General features: G+C 33.8%; 1 protein-coding gene across 1 annotated transcript in view; it reads left to right on the top strand.

Annotated features, from left to right (window-relative positions):
- The window catches only part of TUSC3 (tumor suppressor candidate 3), a 107,974-nt gene that overhangs the window by 24,479 nt on the left and 63,108 nt on the right, over positions 1-20,387 (top strand). The window contains exon 2 of the mRNA XM_042872123.1: positions 14,458-14,627. Within this exon, the coding sequence (XP_042728057.1) occupies positions 14,458-14,627 (170 nt within the window). The remainder of the gene's footprint in view (positions 1-14,457; positions 14,628-20,387) is intronic.

Raw genomic sequence — 20,387 nt, 5'->3', positions numbered from 1 at the left:
CTTCTGCAACTATTGGTAATAAACAAATGCTTCAGAATGTATTTCATTTTTCTGTTCTGTTCATAAGCAGATTTTTTTTGCTATCTCCCTAGTCTTTATTATCCTGCAGTGTCTTTATTGTCCATCTGTTTAACTCTTCAAAACAAAACCGCAAAAAAAACAGATGAACTTGAGTAATATTTTCCTATTGAACCAGCATCTCAGGATACATTATAAAGCATTTGTTTTTACAGACACCTTCTTAAGTTGCTTTGGCTTTTGTTATATTTTTTTCCAGAACCCTCACAGTGATTAGACAACAGATGTGAAACAACTGTAGATTGTCTACTTGCGTTCTTAATTGATTTCTTGCATGTTGTATGCTTTGTAGATAAACAAACAAAGGAGATCTGTTGTCTTTCTTTATTTGTAGCTTCTACGCTTCAAGGGCTAGAGTTCTCTTAGTTTGTGCTTGTCTAGTACCTCATGCAGTTGCATTTTGCTCCTTGATTAGGACTAAATAGGATAGGACTCTGTTTTAAGAGTCAAATGTAGCCCTTTGCACAGAATAATTAAGAGCATAAATCAGAACAGTGTTATGCTTGTGACCTAAACTTGTCTACAAAAATCTTTATCATTTAGAGTAAAGGAAATGCATTGTTCTACTGTTCAAAAGGTCTGTTCAGTACTGAGTTACTGACTTGAATATGACTGCCATGGATTTTTTTTTTTTTTTTTTTTTTTTTTTTACTTTTTTCAAATGTGTAAGGTCTTGAATGTAGCTTCTTCTTTCTTTAAGCTTTACAGACCGTATTTAAATATACTTTTTGTCCTTGCACTGAGTATAGCAGAAGCTCACATCCTTTGTTGTGCTTACACATTCTTAGCTGTTTTTCCAATCTGGTTCTTACTTTTGTTGTTAATCTTTGTTGTTGATCACTCTTGTTGATCCTGTGTTACTTTCAAAATGGAAAAAAGAAAATGGAGCTGTTAAATCTAGTTTGGACCATGAAGAGAGAGAACAGATAGCTGAGCTTGCTCTAACTGTTTGTTACAGTTCTGGAACTGAACTCTCACCAGCGCAGCCATAGCATCTGTGAGAGCCTTGGATTGCCTCTGGTATAGATCTTCTGGCAGGAGTGTTTTGAAAATGTACCCTTTCCTGAAATTTCTCTTCTTGGTTGAAATTTCAGATTGTAATTGTCAAGAGATTAGTGTGTGTACCTCTCTTTCTGTCACCCTGACAGTCTGTTTAAATGCCATTTAACAAGTAGCAGAAGAGTAAATTTTCCTCTTGAGTTAGCTGTGGTTTTTAAGTGGAAACTTTGGTGTGCTTTATTGAGAGTATTTGTATTTATGTAGAAGTGCAAACTTTTGTTTTAGTGTTACAATGACAGGTTAACTTATCTTGAATGAAGAACTGTAGATATGTAAAATGACTTAGTAGCATGCAGATTACTGTTATTTATTTTTTTCCTTTATGAAGGAGCAGTAAAAAGCCATCTGGGCTACATACCCCTACATATTTTATGGGATCTTTGAATACTTTTATTTTTGTACACTTATTTGTCATTTGACCCATATGTGCACATAATTTCTAACAAATGTTTTTTCAGAAAAATATTGTTTCTCATATTGTACCACAAAACTGTTACAGTGTTGGTCTTTGTCCAAACCCAGTAGGCCAATCTAATAGATTGTAAGGAAAACAGGTGAATTCAGTGTAGCTTGTGTTACTTGGATTCTGTGTATAAGCAGACTTATTTAGATAATAATATTCTATAGTTTCAGTCCTTCATATTTAACTTTGTGTGTGTATATATAGTCCAGAATGCTGTTTTTAATTTTTATTTTTGTTTACACTAAATGTTCATTTTATAAATGATTTCTTTACTGGAACTATATATTATTCTGCAGAGCAAATTCAATTCAAACGAACTAAATTCTTGGAGAGGGAGATAAGTACTTATGCACAAGGATAATAAATTGGAAAATAATGCCTTACATACTTATTTTTAAATTTTATTCAGAGCTGCAAGTTGACAGCAAATCACATAGTGTTCTTGTTAAAGGATAGCTCTCTGTCAAATGGAGATAAAGTGTGTTCTCAGTCTTTGTGTCTGTAGGGATTAGGACAGTAATTGCGTCTAATTTTTGGTAATTCTTTTCTCCTCTGTTTGGTCACTGATGTATTAGTTCAGTGAAAATGTATGGAAGAGTTGAAGTGTCCGTTGTGGATTTCTTAAATCTGGATGTAAACCTTTTTGTTTATGCTTGATCTTTAGATGCGGTAGAATGAGGTGTATTTGATTGCTCTCCACCCCACCCTTCACCCCCCTGCCAATTATCTTCTGTCTATGGAGGAAAAATTATTATATAAATTGACAGTTTTATTTAGGGCTGTGCATGTATGTAATACTATTATTTACATATTTCTTTTTTTTCATTTTTCCCCTCATATTAGAGGGTACGTTTTGTGACTATGAATAATAAAGTTTTGTGGTAAAGGTATTTATTAGCATGAAATATAATCGTTCATGAAATAAGTTCATGATGTGAAATCTAAAACCCTGGGTCCCTTGAACACCATGATTAATTGTGCCAGGTTAAAATTGGATGGAGTTAGTCAGGGTTATCTTTGCTCTCCCCTTGGCGTATTTCTTAAGACTAGAAGAAATTCAAATCTCCCTAGGTGATTATGTTTAAAGCTTTGCAACCAATGCAAAGTGAATGTTCCTGATTGGTGTTTTTCCTTGCAATAAGGCAATTTGGTTCATGTTCCTGCATGAGCAGTGAATACTTAACAACTTTGATGTTAAACATATTTACCTTTACCTTTGTTTTTTAGGTATCTGTAACATTCCCAGTAGCAGTTCTTTTATTAAAGGTATTCCTCACTTACCCTCCTGCCCCAAAAAACTTTTTTCTCGCTTAATCTTTGCATAGTTGATTAACTTGCCACTTAGGTCATGTTGGTAATGTTAAGTTGGCAAATGAATAGATCAGAACAATGAATAGATCAGAACTGCGTTCTCTGCTTCAGTTTATGCTTCAATTTTTATGGTTTATCTTTCTAACAGGGAGATATGAGCTTAGACGATTGTTCTATAACAGCAATTAGATCCATGGAGATCTAGTTAGATTAACTTTGCCATTTAATTGTAATGGCAAAAACTGTAGTAGCATTTGTTGGGGAAGTAGTGAAGTGATTTTCTGTAGGATCACATCGAGAAAAAGTGCAGCACTGCAGACCTTCTCTTTTGTAAAGGAGAACCTTTTGCATGAAAACTGCTTCTACTCATTGCTGAGTTTATAAAACAAGGTTTCTGCCATGCCTGTTTTATTAGAATTTCTTATTGCACGCTAAATGGGAATTGAAAAGTGAATGAGTGCTGGAAGGTAAAGTGGTTAACTAGCGCGTTAATATTGACATTACAGAATGCAGATTTCTAAACTAGAATATTTAAATGTGAGATAATAAATTGAATTAGCTGTAGTGTATCTTTTCTCTTAGCTGCTAACCAAGAACAGAGGAAACTGCATACATTTTATTTGTACACATATGGATGTGTTCCTTAAAGATAACATGGCCTTTGGCTTCAGTAATTTTTCAGTTCTTATCCTTTGTGGAGTTATTTTAAAGACGAAGAAGATAGCATTTTCTATTTCAGCATGTCCCTTAAATACAAATGATGAGGACCAGGACAGTATATAGTAGGATATGTGTGCTCAAGTTCCTGCAGTGTTTTGTAGGAGTCCACAAATTTATGTGGATTAGGCTGGTGCTTGGCCTGACCTGATGGAATTGCTGTTAAGAGCTCACTGTACTTGAGAATGGGTCAGAGTGCCTGCTCGTAATCAGAGACAGAGATGTCTAGTTTTACAGTTTGAAAAAAAAACAACCTGGAAGTGCTTCACTTACTCATCTGATTGTTCTGAAAGCTAATTTCTAGTTATATGTCTGTTCTTCTTTTACAGTTATACCTCCTCATGTCATTTTTTACCTTTGGGGAACTCCTTAAATTCCACCACTGATAAAATACTAATTTTTATCTAAAAACTAAATTCTATTTTTCTTTTCTTCTCTATTATTAAAGAACTCATGCTCAAAAGCACAAGAACAAATATTAGTAATTAGTTATCTGTTTCTTTAAACAAAAATTCAAATTGGATATGCAATCTTATGATACAAAACAAATTAATTTAGTGTAGTTTTTAAGAGCAACAAAAGTTTGTCTTTCTTCTGTTCTCAAGGAGTAACCTCCATATCTTGAACAATTCAGACGAGTACATAGTAGACTTCTGAGGAGAAGGAAAGTCAACATAGCCAAAATAGACATTTGATCATATGCCAGTGCACTGAATTCTTTGTCCAACTGCACTTAGATAATGTTTTAACACATTGCAATTTACAGTGATCTGCAGGTTGTACCCTGATTAGTTATGCTTGCTGTGCAATCTGAACTTCTATTATTTATGATGCTACTGAAATTTTCAAACTTCTGTATTCTTTCAATGCTTTTGGCATCTCAAATTTTAAGGAAGAAAATGAAGCTGATACCTGTAGTGGGTATTAAGATGTTTCAGTATCTCTGATAAAAATACTAAATTTTCTATTTTAAAGCTTGAAAACCAGTTTGATCACAGCTTTCATAGTAAAAGCTTTGATATTCTGATTTTGTACATAGACTAATTTGTGCAGAAAATAGTTAGCATGCTTAACTCAGGATGGGAAATATTTATTGCTTCTTACTGCATCTTTGCTCTGAGATCTGCCTTTTAATTCTCTTACTGTTCAATGTGTTGTGAAGAAGCAAGTGAGAAATTTAACTCTATTTCTTAATTTCCCCGTGTTCTAATAAGAAAGGTAACATTTATTAAAAATAAAGGTGCCAATAGAGAATAGGTACTTGAGAATTCACTTGGTAATCTATGACTTCTGCCTATTCTGTTTATAAGTTCTGAGAGATTAAGTAGCCAATGTGCTCATACCCAGAATGTTTTTCAACCAGATGCTTTTTGTGGCCTGTAGATCAACTTAAGTGATCTTTCTGTGCTTGTGTGGAAAACCTTCTTTGTAAGAATTCTGCAGATGTATTTAGTTAAAGGTCATTCAGCCCTATTCAAAAGTTTTCATGTTCTTTAATATTGTCTGTATTTTAAATGCCCATTATATAGTAACAAAGTAAGTTGAAGCACTGCTATATTCCTTGATGGAGCTATTAAAAAATAAATAAATCTTGCATTCATTATTAAATGGATTGCGTCAACATTATTACGGCATGTTTAATGGAGCTGTCATTGTTTTCTTGTTCAAGCAGTATATTTCTGATTACTAAGCATCACTTATGTATCCTACTACAATTTAATTTCTGTCCTTTCATTCCCCTCCATTACTGTAATTTTTAATTCATGGAGCCAACACATCTCTGATTTGTATCGTTCACTGTGCATTCATTTAAATGATTGTTGAAGCTAAATTATTTTAATAGAATGCCCTTACCATTCTTCCTTTAGAATCTAGTTCACTGTGAAGTGTTAGTGATTTTCCAGTAGATACAAGTTTATAATAAGCTTTTTTTGTTGTTAAAGTAAAACTTGATTTCATTGTAGCAGATCTTTCCATGGTAGAAAGAAGCTGTGGAGTCTTCTCCTTGTAGATCTCCAAAAGCTGCCTGGATGTGAGACTGAGCACCTGCTGTGGGTCTCCTTGCTTGTTCAGCGGTTGGAATAGATGGATCCAGAAGCCCCTGCCAACCTCAGCTGTTTGGGAATTCTCTGAAATTGCTCTAGGAATGTGAACTTAACCTACAATCAGGCAGGTTTTTAAAATCTAGCATCATTTCATGGAGGGTGAAATCCAGGGATACAAACTCTTTTCTTGATCTTCAAGCTTAAAGCTTGTTTCTAATTGCCTGTACTACATTCCAAAGTAGCATCAAAATCAACTTCATGTTGATTTTCTCTATCTTCTTCCAGTTCTTCTGATATGGATACAGAAAATATTATTGGAGAAATGATTCTGAAAAGGACTTTTTTTTAAGGGTCTTACTGCTTTCTTCAAGAGTGTCTTTTCTTCTTGTTTGTAAAGTACATGAGATACATTCTCTGTCATGAACTGTTTTTGAACATGTGAACAAACAGATCCTGGATTACCAGGTTCTAATGGCTTGCTCTGTAACAATGTATTTTATTAGTAGTTTTCCTATTTTAAAGAGATACAATAAAATATGAGAATTCGTAATAAAATTGATGGGGAAGCATTTGGCTATGTATTACTGTTTGAATAAATAGTCAGTTTATTTTTAGAAACAGTGCTTGAGAATAGCTGTTAAAACAGTCTTAAAAGAGACTGCAATGATTTTTTTCAAAGACTCCAAGGATGTTAGCCTTAAAAAATAGAAAAAAAAACATTGGCGGGTGGGGAGAAGAAATGGCTTCTGCCTTGTTTTTGTACAAGATTTGGCAGATTTTGCTTTTAGTACTCACATGCCATTCCTTTCAATAATGAGGATAGTTTATTAAGGCTGCATGCTGGTTATCCAGAAGCTGAAGACGTGAAGGGAAAAGAAGAGGATCAAAAGTTACTTCATTTTTCTTGAAAAAAAACAAACAAACAAAAAAACACGAAAGAAACAAAAAAAACCCCACAATGTTAGGAGAGTGTAGAAATTGATATTCTTTGTAGCAAGAGAGAGGTACACAAATTATGTAATAGTTATTAAATGACTTCCAGTAATTACTTCATAATTCTCTACTGGAGAATTATAACCAGCCAGGTTAATGAGTACTGTGAGGAGAATTCTGCAGCAAATTGAACTTGATGAAAGATCTTGGAGGATATTTGGAGGAATTCCTGAAACTATTGGAAATACTAGCAGAAATTAATGTAAAAGGCTGTTTTAGCTAAGCATTGGTTTTGATTACAATTCACAAATATTTGAAAATGACAGACTAATGAATGTTAATGTGTGTTCGATGATCCACAGCTGCGAGGTTTGTTTGTGGACTAAAAGGTTTTATATTGTGAAATTACAGTTGTGCAGAGAACTAACCTAAAACATCTGTTTAAAAATCATAAGATTACCTATCTACAAAGATCAGCCATATCAAGTTACCAGGAATCTGAAGAGTTCTAAATACTGAATGAAACAGTCATTTGTAAGGTGAATTGAACTATTGGTGCAGATCTAAATTAGTTTCTAACTTTTTGCATAATTTTAATATTTTGCAGGTGTTTTTTTTTTTTTTTTTTTTTTTTACCCCTGTCCTACAGTCAAGAAACTTTGTAATATTTTTTGCTAGGTCACCTTTAAATCTTTTCCAGTGAGAATGAATGGAACTTGTTAAGCCTTCCTGTACAGCATTTAGTCTCAGAATTGTGGTTGTCTTATATTGTGCTGTACAAAGTGTAATATCCTTTAAGTATAAAGGTGACCTAAACAAGATATACTATGAGGTTTAGCAAATGCTTTTGTTTTAGTATCATCTCTCAAATTCGTAAGTCATCCTTCTGATATTTCTCATTGAGTCTTTAATGACCTTTTTACTGTGGAAAACAATGACAACAACCATGAATTAAAAAGTAGGGAGAAAAGTCTATAGTTGTGTTGCACAAGGCATCTTATGTAGGTCTGTATACTCAAAAAGAGATGAATGCAGAGTTTAATGCAGCACCACAGGGATATGTGCTTGTTCACAATACTAGAATCATACTCTATAATTAATACTTCTAAATTTATTTTAGATGAACTATATAAATAGTTATATCCATGAAAAATAAAATTATGAACATGATGAAATTAAAAAAAAAAAAGAATTAATTTCCTGTGTTTTTGGAAACTTATCAAATTTGGGTTGTACTTCCTAGAAATTTATGGAAATCCACTAGGTCAAATAAATCTATGAAAACAGTTATGTAGGTTACTTTCTAGCCTGCATTTTTGACTGAGGGAAAAAAAAAATGTGTCTTAATGTAATTTCTTGTAGAATTATCAGATGATAGCTAAATGTAATAGGAAATTAAAAAGGTTTTTTCTTTAATTGCTAGAAATGGGTCTTGTAGCCTAAAATTAAAAACATCAATACTTATACTTCTCTAGTGATTTATTTACTTAGATCTTAAAAGGACATACTACATTTATTCTCACAAAATCTAGGCTATTTTGCCTAATGCTGAAAATCAGTTGTCTGACTTGAAGAAGCAAATCCTATCTAAACCACCACAAATATATCAACTTCAAGTCAGTGGAGCATAATATTGAGTAGTTGTAGTGTGCCAGCTTACATGGGTTCTCATTATTATGTTTAGATTATGGCTTTTTTGTAAATAGAAATAATACTTTTATCTCTTTTCAGAAAAGTTCTTGTCTTAGAAGTAGTCATTTTACTTTTTCATGTAAAAGTGGAAATAAAGTGCATAAAACAATTGCATAAAATTAATTAAGTATTTTTTGGTTAAGGTTTGTGAATTATATGAACTATTTGGGGTATGTTCAAGATATGCTGGCATGAGGTGAGCAACAGCAGAGAAATGAATGACTTTAAATAAGCAGTGACACTTTGTACTGTTAATTCCACTGTCTTTCTGCCATTAGCATATTGGACCCAATAATTACGTGTCTGTGATTGTTTATCAGAAGTTTTTAGAGAAGTTAACTATTCATACAATGTACAACTGAAATGTATTTATAAATACAGCTAGTTTTTCTTGTTACATTAAGAATAATAGTGTAAAAAATGTTACAACAGGTTGAAATTTAAGGTAGATGTCAGGTTAAGAGACATTTATGAGTCCTTTAAAACTGTAGTTAACATTTAAACTACTTTTGGTACAGGACATAACTTTTAATTATAAATTCACTACTTTTGCTTTTTTATACTTCAAACTGTGAAATTAGAGCTACTCAACTGAATTTGAACTTTTCATCAGGAAAGATAAAATGGCTTGCTATTAAATGATGTCTCTGCCTTACTAGTGATAGTTGATTGAGGCCTTGTCTAATTCTTAGTATTATTTTTGAGGACTTTTTCTTAATGCTAGTGGTATCTTCTTTTACAGACCATGACCCTAACTTTCCATGTTTTACAAACCATGACCTGAACTTTCCAGAGTTAAGGTTTTCCATGTTCACAAGACTAATAGTAGTGAAGGAGCACTCCAAAGCTAAAACCTCTTCTGAAAGTTGAAGGAGGCCAGTACTTTCCAAATGAAAGGAGGTTAATTTGGGCTAATTAAGAAACTGAAGCATTGAGTAGGATTTTTGGGACTTCACTTTTTAAATTACCTATGCAGTGATGTTCTAACTGAAGACAAGGTAAATCAAAGGAGATTTAAAGATGAAAGAACTCAAAATAAATTTTATGCAATGTAAAGCACTTAGAAAATCTGATTATTCAGTTATTTATTTTCCCCCAGCCATGAATGATTTTATCTGAGTCTAGAGAAATTTACAAGTTTTAGCCAAGGAAGATTAACAGTCAAGTGAGGGTAAACATCTTTAAATATCAGGTTGTGGTTATTGTTGTTTATCCTTTATCTTATAGACATTGTTTTTATGGAGAATGAGTGAGTAAAGCTTTGTTTAGAGTTGCTAATCTTCTAGTCACAGAGTACTGAAAAGAAGGCTTGTAGATGCCAGACTCTACTGATTTAAGAAGCAAGAAAGAGATACAGACATTGCTGGGAAGCAGTCCCCAGCCGGGAATTGTTGGAGGCTTCTAATCAGCTGCAGCTGCCAGAAGCCAAGCCTGCCAGCATCTTCTTATAACTTGCTACAGCTTGCCTTCAGTTCTGATAGGTAGCATTGGTGTTTCATCACATCAGTGGAAACTGAGATTTAAAACAGAGGAACGGTAACTGTACACTTTGGTTTTATTCTTGCTTCAGTGATACAGACAACATGGAAACATGGAAAATTCCTTTGTTAGCCATAGGGACAAAAGCAGAATTATGTAGAATTGTTTTTCCAAGAATCTAATTTCAGTAGAGACTGTTCTCCTGGCTAATAGGATTAAGGCCAAAACATTAATTACTCTGCCTCTACTGAAGCAACAAAAATTATTTTCATAGGTGATCTCTTCATTGAAAAATCCCTGTCTTAAATAAAAAAAAAAAGTGTCGTTGCTTCAGAAAGTTTCTGTATTTTGATTTTTCTCAATTATGTTTTTAAGAGTTATTTAGTTTTGAAAAAATGTTGTGCTTTATATTTGCATTCATTTCAAAAGAGTGTAAGAATGGAAGCAATATTATTGTTTTGGTTTTACACTTAGCATTTATGTTGTTTCCACATGTCTTACATATTCTATTTCTGTGCAGAGGGGGTATAAGCTAATGAAAATAGATAAGTGATACAGAGCTGCCTTTAAATCCATTGATTTAAAAACGCTGTGTAGCTGTTTGCAGGAACAAAATTCCAAGTTGTTTCTGCTTAAAGCAGAAATTTCCCTTCCTCAGATTCATGTGGTTTTTGTTTGTTTGTTTGTTTGTTTGTTTTCCCCAGTGTTTTCAACTAAAATAGTCCAATTGAATCATCAGCATAAAGCTGGTAAATTAACTGGTAAATATTTATAGCAACTCTGCAAATAGATAAGCTTAAGCAAGCACAGGGTCTTTGTATGGAACAGAAAGGAGCAAAAATTGAGTTACTATCTGTGGTTTTCTCAGTAATGAGTAACAATTGTTCCTATATCTAAGTCATCACTAGATGAGTTTTGTCTAGAGAATTATAGGGTCTTAGGGACCTTAAAGATGACCCAGTTCCAATCCCCTGCCATAGGTAGGGCTGTTACTCAGCAGATAGGCTGCCCATGGCCCCATCCAATCTGGCCTTGAGCATCTCCAGGGATTGTGCATCCACAGCTTCTCTGAGAAGCCTGTGCCTCAACATTCTCCAAGTAAAAATATTCTTCTTAATGACTAATCTAAATCTCCTCTGTTTTGGTTTAAAGCCATTCTTCCTCGTCCTAGTAGTCCTATCAACCTGTGTGAAATATTGAACTCCCTCCTGTTTATAAGCTCCTCTCAAGTATTGGAAGGCCACAGTGAGATTTCAGACCCTTCTCCAAGCTGGACAAGACCAGCTCCTTTAGCCTTTCTTCATAGAAGAGGTGCTCCAGTCTTCTGATAATCTTTGTGGCCATCTTCTGGACCTGCTTCAACAGGTCTGCATATTTCTTGTGCTTGGGGGCACCAGGCCTGGATGCAGTTCTCCAGCTGGGGCCTCACAAGGGCAGAGCAGAAGGATACAATCACCTCCCTCTCTCTGCTGGCCAACCCTCTTTTGATGCAGCCCAGGATACTGTTTGCCTTCAGGACTACAAGTGTGCACTCCTGGCTTGTGTCCAGCTTCTCATCTGTCAAGACCCCCAAGATAAGGCTGCTCTCAATGAGTTTTTCTCCCAGTCTGTACGCTTATACTCCAACCCAAGTGCAACACTTTGCATGAGGCCTTTTTGAATCTCATTAGATTCATGAGTGAATTGGATTTAATCATGTTCTTTTATCTGGGGATGTGAAGGATTCTGGCAAACAGGAAAGTTAGCCAGGTGCAAAGAGGTGAGTTACTAACACATCTGCAGAAGTTCAGAAGCCTCAGGGTGATTCACTTGGTTGACAGTTTTTGTACTTGTGTGGTTTGATGGTAACTGGGGACAGAATTATGCTGAAGGATATCTTTATTTTCTGTGCAAGAATAATTTTAGATAGATCACCTTCATTTTATTTTCTGACAGTGCCTTCCTGTGTATCAATAGAGTTTTTTTCCTATCAAGTTTTTTTTTCCTTTCTCTTTTCAACTGTTATTTTATGCAGAAGTTTTGTTTGTTTGTTTGTTTTTTTTTTTTTGTTTTTTTTTTTTTTCTGGAGATACAACTCAGTCATGCTTTTGTTCGACAACTATTTTCTCTTATTTTTATACAAGTTTATTTTAAAAACTCAGTTTTCTTAGAAAAATATCTAAGGTACATTCTCGATTGTGAAATCTCTAAATCCAGCCTGCCATCTTCAGCATTGAAAACATACATTTGTTTCCCTTTGAATAGACTGCTCATTTTCAGAGCATACTAAGAAGTGGATACCTTTTTGATACTAATTTAAAACAGTTGTAATGCTGAAATCTGCCATATTTCTTGAAAATTGATACTCAACTTCAAAGTAAAATGCATCACTACAGCAGAAGCTCATTTAACACTAGATGTATTTCTTTTATTATTGAATGAGATAAGCAGCATTCGTTGTGCAAAGATCTTGTAAATGGCAGAACAGTATCAGACTTTCAACCATTTACACAATGTTATAAACCAGAAGGCCTTAAAATATAGTACATTCCACAGATTTGATTGTGAAGTTTAGAGCTACTCTAGAAGATCTTTCCTATTAATAATTCTGCAAGAGTAGACTTTCTGGAATAGAAGTGGCTTTTAAACATGGTAGAATAATAAAGTGCAGTCAATGACCTAAGATTTGGTAATCTGGTCTATAGAAGAAGTTTTATGATGTATGCAGTTATCCACCATCTATTAAATGATAGTTTTATATTTGGAATAAGTATATTGTTCAGAATCCAAGGAAGCAAGTAGTAAAATGGTACCTGATAGCTTCATATTCCTGAAGTACTAGCTTGGCTGCCTAGTGTGGTAAATTTACTAGGTTTGTTTGGTAGTTTTTTTTTTTTATCTGGTGCATTGAGAAAAAGTCTGTTTCCTGTTGGGTTTGTTTGTTTTGATTTCTTTTTAAAATACGTCTCATAATAACTTTTTGAAGTTAAACTACCAAAAAACTAGTAAGTCTTTTAGCAGAAGAAAAGTTCTAGAATTAATTCTTTCATTGGTGTTCTCCTGATACACAGTTGTAATCTCCCATTCAGATTGATAGTTATAGATATATCAACCAAAGTAAATGAATGTCAATGAAATTTCAAAGGATTATTTTTAGGCTTAGTAGGGACAATAACTGTTTCAAAACTATTTATGACTTATGCTGATCAGATCTTCTTTTAAACTTGAAACTTCTGATTACTGTTTGTGTCTTATAAAAAGCTGTGCAAGAGCCATCTTTTCTAATGCTTAGGATAAGTATTAGATAGTAAGATAATAAGAAGGATGGTGTAATTTTCTGGTAACCCTAGTACTTCAATCTTCCACTCATATACATAGGTCATTCTGGAAGTAATGCCACCTTTTTATTTCCATAGAAACAGACAACAGACAAAGAGCACAATATCAATGTTTGATAGAGCAAATTTTCAGCTACAGAACATTATTTTTCAGCATAGTTACCACCATTAACTATGAGTTTTCACAAATGATAAACGAGAGCCTTCATGCAGAGCTTGTAAAAATCTGCATGGTCATCTGGAATTTTACTTGTCTTTCATGTCATTGTTACCACTGCTGAAGCATCTCACTGTGCTCATATCCGCTGTTTGGTCTCCATACACATTCATCAAGCATTGATAAATGTTAATTGGTGTTTTTTTGTTTTGTTTTGTTTTTTGCATGGAGGAATTCAGCAGCATACCTTTATTTCATATGCACTTCCATGTCAGATGCCGTTTTGTCAAACTGCTTCTCTGTTGCCATCAATTGCATGGCGACAAAATGTAATAGAATATTGATTATAATGTTCAACCTCTTATGCTATACCACTAACGTCTGCCTCTGACATCATGGGCCAACATAATAGGAGGTGTTAATTTTGGAGCAGCCCTTGTATGTATATTGGTGATCAAAATAGCCTTACTGATTTTTATACTGATTTTACCATTTATTTATTTAACAACCTATTTATTAACCTCATCTCCTTGGACAGTTCTTGCGCAGTATTTGCGGTCATCTTTGTCATACCTGTCATCACATTCTCTTTTTTCCAGCTCCTCATTAGTTTCTCTGCCTACTGCCAACTCATGCTTGCTTTGTCATAGGTCTCTCATTTTCCAATTTTCTGACCTCAGTTTCTCTCTTGCTTGCTGCCCCTTCACCTTGTTTCCATTTCTGTTTATCTTTCTGTCCTTCCAACCCTCCTGCAGCACTCAGCTTCTCTGTAAGTCATATTATCCAGTTTTCTCATCTATTTTTTCTTTCCATAGCAGATTTATCTTTCATTATAATATTATCTTCCTCTAAGTTGATTTTTACTGAATAGAGTACATGCTAAAATGTTTCATTTTCTAAAGCTACATGGAATTTAACTGCCATACTGGTGTCCTACCTTTAGTCATACTTGCTTTACTCGTTTGTCTAAATAACAAGCTGTATGTCTGATTTCATTTTATGTATCATTTCTCTTAAAAGAACAAACATTTGTTTTAAGAGGCTTGTGATCTACTGGTCTACATGCAAGGATAAACTATGCTATAGAGTTGCCTCCTAACTTCCAGCTTAAGTCAGTAGGTGCTCAGGGAATGCAAAACTAGAATGTAGTCACAGAGTGCTTCAAGTTTAAACTTAAACATTCCTCTTCTCTGTCCTCAATTACAGAATCTTCTGGCTGAGAAGGTGGAACAGCTAATGGAGTGGAGCTCAAGGCGCTCAGTCATCCGCATGAATGGAGACAAATTTCGAAGATTTGTGAAGGCTCCACCTCGTAACTACTCCGTGATAGTGATGTTCACTGCTCTCCAGCCACAGCGGCAGTGCTCTGTTTGCAGGTAATTTATACCTTACTGATTTTTTTCCATCTTTCTCACCTCAGTTTTCAAGTGAATGTTTTAATCATTGTTCAGTATGTGTAGGGTTGTTTTTTGCTTGGGGTGGATATTTACTGTTTAACAGCCTCATGTGTTTTTTGCAGCATCTTTTTCAACTTCTTTTTAATCTATATGACAATTTTCAGAAGTTTACTCAGTGTTTTTTTTTATTACAGTTGAATAAAATGTATACTGCAGAAAAAAATAACAACACACATTTAAGAAATTTAAGTTGATAAATGTGGTAAATAGCTTGTTGCTTTTGTTAGGTGATAGAATGCAATTCTTAAAATAGAAACTTCAACTTGAGTGGGGTTGTAAGATGTAAACCTATAGTTCCATATTTTTTCTTGAACTTTGTCATAGAATTTTTTTTTAATTGGTGTTGATTGCATTCCTATGAGTTCACCATGAACTCTGAACTCTCAAGGAGAAAGTGTAGGTACTGAAGCTGTCCAACATTCCTAAGTCAAAGGAATATTATTTTCCACTTCCTATGCATGGTGGCTATTGTTTGTTCTTTGTGTTGCCAGAGTTCAGCTTTAGGAGATGAAATGGGTGTTGAAAGTTTATCATATTTTCAATTGCTATTTATTTTCTTAACAGGTAGATAAAAGTACAGGAGTTAAGTTTTAAAAGGGATCAGTCTATTTATCATCATAATGGTAGTAGCAAATTCATTCCCTGTGTAATGTACAGTTTTTTTGCAAGATGTGAAAACAGCATAAATATTGCTGTTATTAAGGAAGTTAATTTTGCTTAGAACTGCATATTGTTTAATGAAGTTAATTTTGCTCATAATCTTTATCCTGTAATATACCAGTCTAGGAGAAAAAATCAACATCACTGCTTTCAGTTGGGACTATTTAAATAATTGTGAAGCTGAGATCCTCTCTTTCATGTGGAAAAAAAGGAATTTAATGAGGTTGATCATAGTGCACATAAAACCATTATCAGGAAAATCGACATTTTCAAATCAATGGCTAATTAATGTGCAGGAACACTGATAAGATATATAGAACTGAAACGCATGCGTTATTTTATTGTTAGTTATTCAGTAGCCAGTTTGCCTAAAGGAAAAATAGATTTTTAAGTAAAGCTGTAGTGTTCTGTGAAGATGCTTCTGTCCAAGATTTAAGTTAACTCTTCCTCTTCATAATATTTTTGAAACAACTGCATACAAAAAAACCAGTGTTGTATTGAGAATATAACACATGTAATCTTTGAATAACTGTCCCAAGAATTAGTGCATTTTCTCCCTAAAAATTACACACCATTTAATTACCTTTTCTAAAAAAAAAAAAAAAAAAGGGGGGGTGCGGGGGAGTAGTGTCTTTTCTCTTCGGCTAGATTTGACGTTTCAGTATCTCATGTAAGTGTCCAGTTTCTAAAGAATGATATTTTTGAAAGGAAATGTACTGTACTGCTGCTGCTTGAAGCTACCTCAAAAGCTAAATATGAATAATACAGCATTATGCAAAAAGGAAAATAAGATTAATAACAAGTAGGGGAGCAGTGGTGGATGACGTGCTCCTGTTTTGGAGAAATGAATGGAAGCTGATTGTCAGAGCAGGCCATTGCAGATCTGCATATCTGAAACCATAAGAGGTTGTATATCCTACTGTATTAAAATAACCTATACCCAGGTATACCTTCATATACCTGATTAAAATTTCTAAATATAGCCAAATCAATGAAGTCAGAATGAGCCCAGGTTTAGAGTAAAATTTGTATGACTTACCTTGCAAGTGTTTTGAATGAGTGTGCTACTGTATGACTGTGATGGAGAGGTAACTTCTTTCTGCACAAAACTTAGCATCACCTTCGGCACACTTTGAGAGTGAATGTAAAATCAGTTTGGTGATCATGTTCTCTACTAGGCTAAGGATTACTGTCTGTCCATTCTGAAGTAAAGTAGTTTGGTCGTTGTCTAGAAGGTATTAAGGAAGATGCTTTTCCTTCCTTTTAAACACCAGAAATGTTCCAAATTTTGGATGGAACTTCTTTGAATGATCTTAACCAAATCTTAAAACTCTTTGTTAATCTGTATATTAAGAACCTGAATGTGGGGAAATTACCCTTTTCATCTCAGAAAATAAAAGTTACTTTTCCATGTGCAGAGGAGAAGACATTATCTCATCAGTCCCATAACAGTTACAGGTGTGTGAAAGCATGCGGAAACAATACCAACCTAAAGTGCTGCATACAAAAGAATCCTTTGGACTTCTAAAGTTTGGATGAAACTTGTGTGTAAAAATTAACCTTTCAGTCAAAGTAGCTGATCTTCTTCATTAAAATCCAAACATAATGCCTATTTTATACCTGTTCTGTAGCAAAAGTTACTTAACATCTTAGTACTTAGATCTTTAGTACTAGTGGAATGAGAAGCATTTTTCATTCCTGCAGGAAATAAGTACATGATGTGATGCATCAGCTTAAGGAAGGGTCAAATGGAAAAAATATATATATTGAATGATTCTTTCTTAACTTGTCAATTTTATGAAACTTAAATATTCAAGCAGTGCTTGGCTTCTTTGTACCTGATACACATCATATTGTTGCATTTAATGCTTTCTCTTTACGAAATTTTTCTTGATTTGCTTATAATTTTTTCATTTGTCTCTTAAAATATTTTAAATGTATACATTTAAAATTATTATTTATTTAAAATTATTTAAAATTATAATTTATTATTATGTCAGAATTATAAGTCTGCAATATTGATTTATTCTGTGTCCAAAAGAGATTAACTTGCAGGCATTTCTGAAAAGGTAATGAACAGCAAGTTTATCATCTTTGAGACAGAGTGATCTGGTGATCATCTGAATGAAACATTTGCCAAACAGTTTTCTGGTGGTTGTGCTTAGGAAGGAGGAGCCTGAAATGACCAGTAATGGAGAGAAGCTCGTGTAGCCAGTGATTTTTTTTTCTTTGTGTGTTGACCAGACTATTGTGTTTTTAAAAACTTTGGAAGTTGCATTGCACTGAAAGGTGCAGTGTTTACTCCATTAGATGAAGTTGCATATGTATCTATAAATAGGTGTGTGAGTGTAGAAGTATATACATGTATTTTTACGTAATTTATAAAACTGTATAATCGATGTTTTGCAGGTGTGGAACATCCTTTTTAAAGACTTGTTGCATTTTGAGTGACTAGGCTCAATTATATAAGAAATGATTATTTGTATCTTTTAGGGGAAGCTTGTAGCTGCTTCAGAAAGCCCGCTGCTTTCTGAATGATCTCCAAGTCAAATTTTTTTTTTTTTTGCATTTGTTTCAGAATTGTAATAGGCAAGCTATAATTCAGCGTGTATTTTGTGTGTCATTAGGAGCTGAGCTTAATTTAATGTGTGCTTTATAAAGGATTCTTAAATTTAGCTGTCTTCTGCTGTTAACTTACAATGTACAGAAAGAAATGGCAAAGTATACTGAAGAACAGAGGCCGGATATTTTTATTATCATTCATCCTATCAGTGAGAGACATCTAAGAGGTTGTTTTTTTTTTATGTAGAAAAGAAAGGAAATCTATTAGTCTCACTGCTCTAGAAAATATCAGAGTACTGTTTTTAAGTAGCCAATCAAACAGATCAGCAGTTAAAACTAAAAACTAAAAAAAAAATAAAATAAATGTTGGTCAAGAAGATGTTACTAAAAAGAAAAAGAGAGGATCTCTCCATCTGCCTCTCAGTGTTCTGCTGGTTGATCAAGAGCAAAAAAAGAAATAGTGAGAAAATCATTGCTATGTGTCTTAGCTGTCCTGAGAAAGAATTATCTTTTGAACTCTCGTTCAGAAAAGGAACAGGGGGCATGGAAGGAGTCACTGAAAGCTCTATGTACATTTGTTTTTCTAGTCTTTATAGAATCATAGAATAGCTTGGATTGGAAGTGACGTTAAAGATCATCTACTTCCAACCCCCTGCTGTGGGCAGGATTGCCACCCATTAGATTAGGCTGCCCAGAACCTCGTCTAACCTAACCTTGAATGCCTACAGAGATAGGGCATCCACAGTTTACTGGGCAACCTGCTCCAGTGCCTTACCGTCTTCTGAGTAATATCTAAACTCTTAGTATGTAATCTAAATCTCCCTTCTTTTAATTTAAAACCATTTCCTCTTGTTCTATCACTAGAACTATGGGTGAGTCCTGTTTTCCAGGATACTACTCATTTTTGAGAGAGAATCCTTAGTCTAGTTGTTGTTTTTGCTTTCCACTTCTCAGATTCTATAAAATATGATCTTGGCATATCCTTTTATCTGCAGAATATTGGACCTATTGGAATGCTGTGTTTAGAACAGCACGGATTTAAACTACCTTTCTGTTGTTACTAATATTTAGATGTCATAGCGCAGTTTTTAACTACTATTCATACTGTATCATGTTGTGCTGTGTGGGGAATATTCTGGACATAGTGGTAGGTTCTTTCATGAAACTGAGTCACTGTAAATAAAAACATAGAGGCAAATAAATATTCTGAATTTGTTATCTTTATACTAAGTAGCAGTAGTTAAAGTATGTTTTTAGCAACTTCCTCTCTTCTTTTAGTGGAAGCAATTCCAAATAATATACAAGAGTTGCTTTGGACTTAAATTACTGTATTGATCACAGTTTACTTAAGCAGATGGGTAAGAACTTGTAGGTCACTTGCTAGTCCATTCTTTGGCAATTGTACGTTCTTTAATGTTTTTTACAGTCCATGGTGTGCCAAAAAATAATGTTTCTACTGCTTTCTTTGGCAAATAATTCCACACTCTATTTTATTCCTTCAAGAACATTCCCCTTGTGCTTTCCATATTATAACGCTGGGCTAATTGAGTAAAATTAATCAAATTTAATATAACTCAAACTACACAAATGCCATTATCTGCCATAGACACCTACATAATGAATCTTCCTAAATAAAACTTCTAATATCTAATGAGTGTAATACAACAGTACTTAATAATGTAAGTAATGTACTTAGTAATGTACTTAGTAATGTAAGAAATTTTGTAGAGCATTTGCTTAGCATCTTTCTTTTCAGTGTGTTGAATATACCTAGTAGAAAAAATTCATTTTGATCTGTTAACTATTTTCTAAAAGTTTGGTAGTATTACTGCTGGCATTGCGAGTTTCTAAGTTGCTACCCATTATTATAAAATTAAGAGGTGACTAGCAGCAATATCATTTAAATCTTCCCTAAGAAAATTCTGGTCAAACTTAACAGAGCTAACATTATTGATGAGTTCATCCCAAGTGTGGTCTTGCTGTATGTCTGTAGAGTATTTTATGTAATTTATAATGATAATAATTTCATACAATGAATGTGTGAAGTGTTTCACACTTATAATGATTTCATACTAGAATAATTTCATACTATTATAATAATTTTATACAATTGATGTTACTTAATGTAAACAAATGATAGAGTTGTTATTAACTAATGGTTGGGGTAGGCAAGTAGATAAATGGTGACGGAGTTGATATTAACTGGTGTTAATTGGAGGTCGAATTTTTTACGTTCAAGGGCTTACACTAATATTGCATTTAAAAAGGAATAACAAACACTTCAAAAATTATTAATGCAATTTGTTGCATCAGCAGTGTATATCTTGGAAGTGATACAGAGAATGTATTTTTTGTAATTTAATATAGTAATCATAGGGTGTTCTTCAGTAGTAATTCCGTAACTCTGTATTCTTACCGCTCCTACTTGCAGTCTCCCCCTTCCACGCTGTCTAAGAG

Source organism: Lagopus leucura, unplaced genomic scaffold, assembly GCF_019238085.1.
Source record: "Lagopus leucura isolate 7727_CA_CO unplaced genomic scaffold, USGS_WTPT01 Super-Scaffold_100004, whole genome shotgun sequence".
Taxonomy (NCBI): Eukaryota; Metazoa; Chordata; class Aves; order Galliformes; family Phasianidae; genus Lagopus; species Lagopus leucura.
The sequence above is the reverse complement of the archived record's forward strand: the minus strand, read 5'-3'. Positions and strand labels throughout refer to the sequence as shown.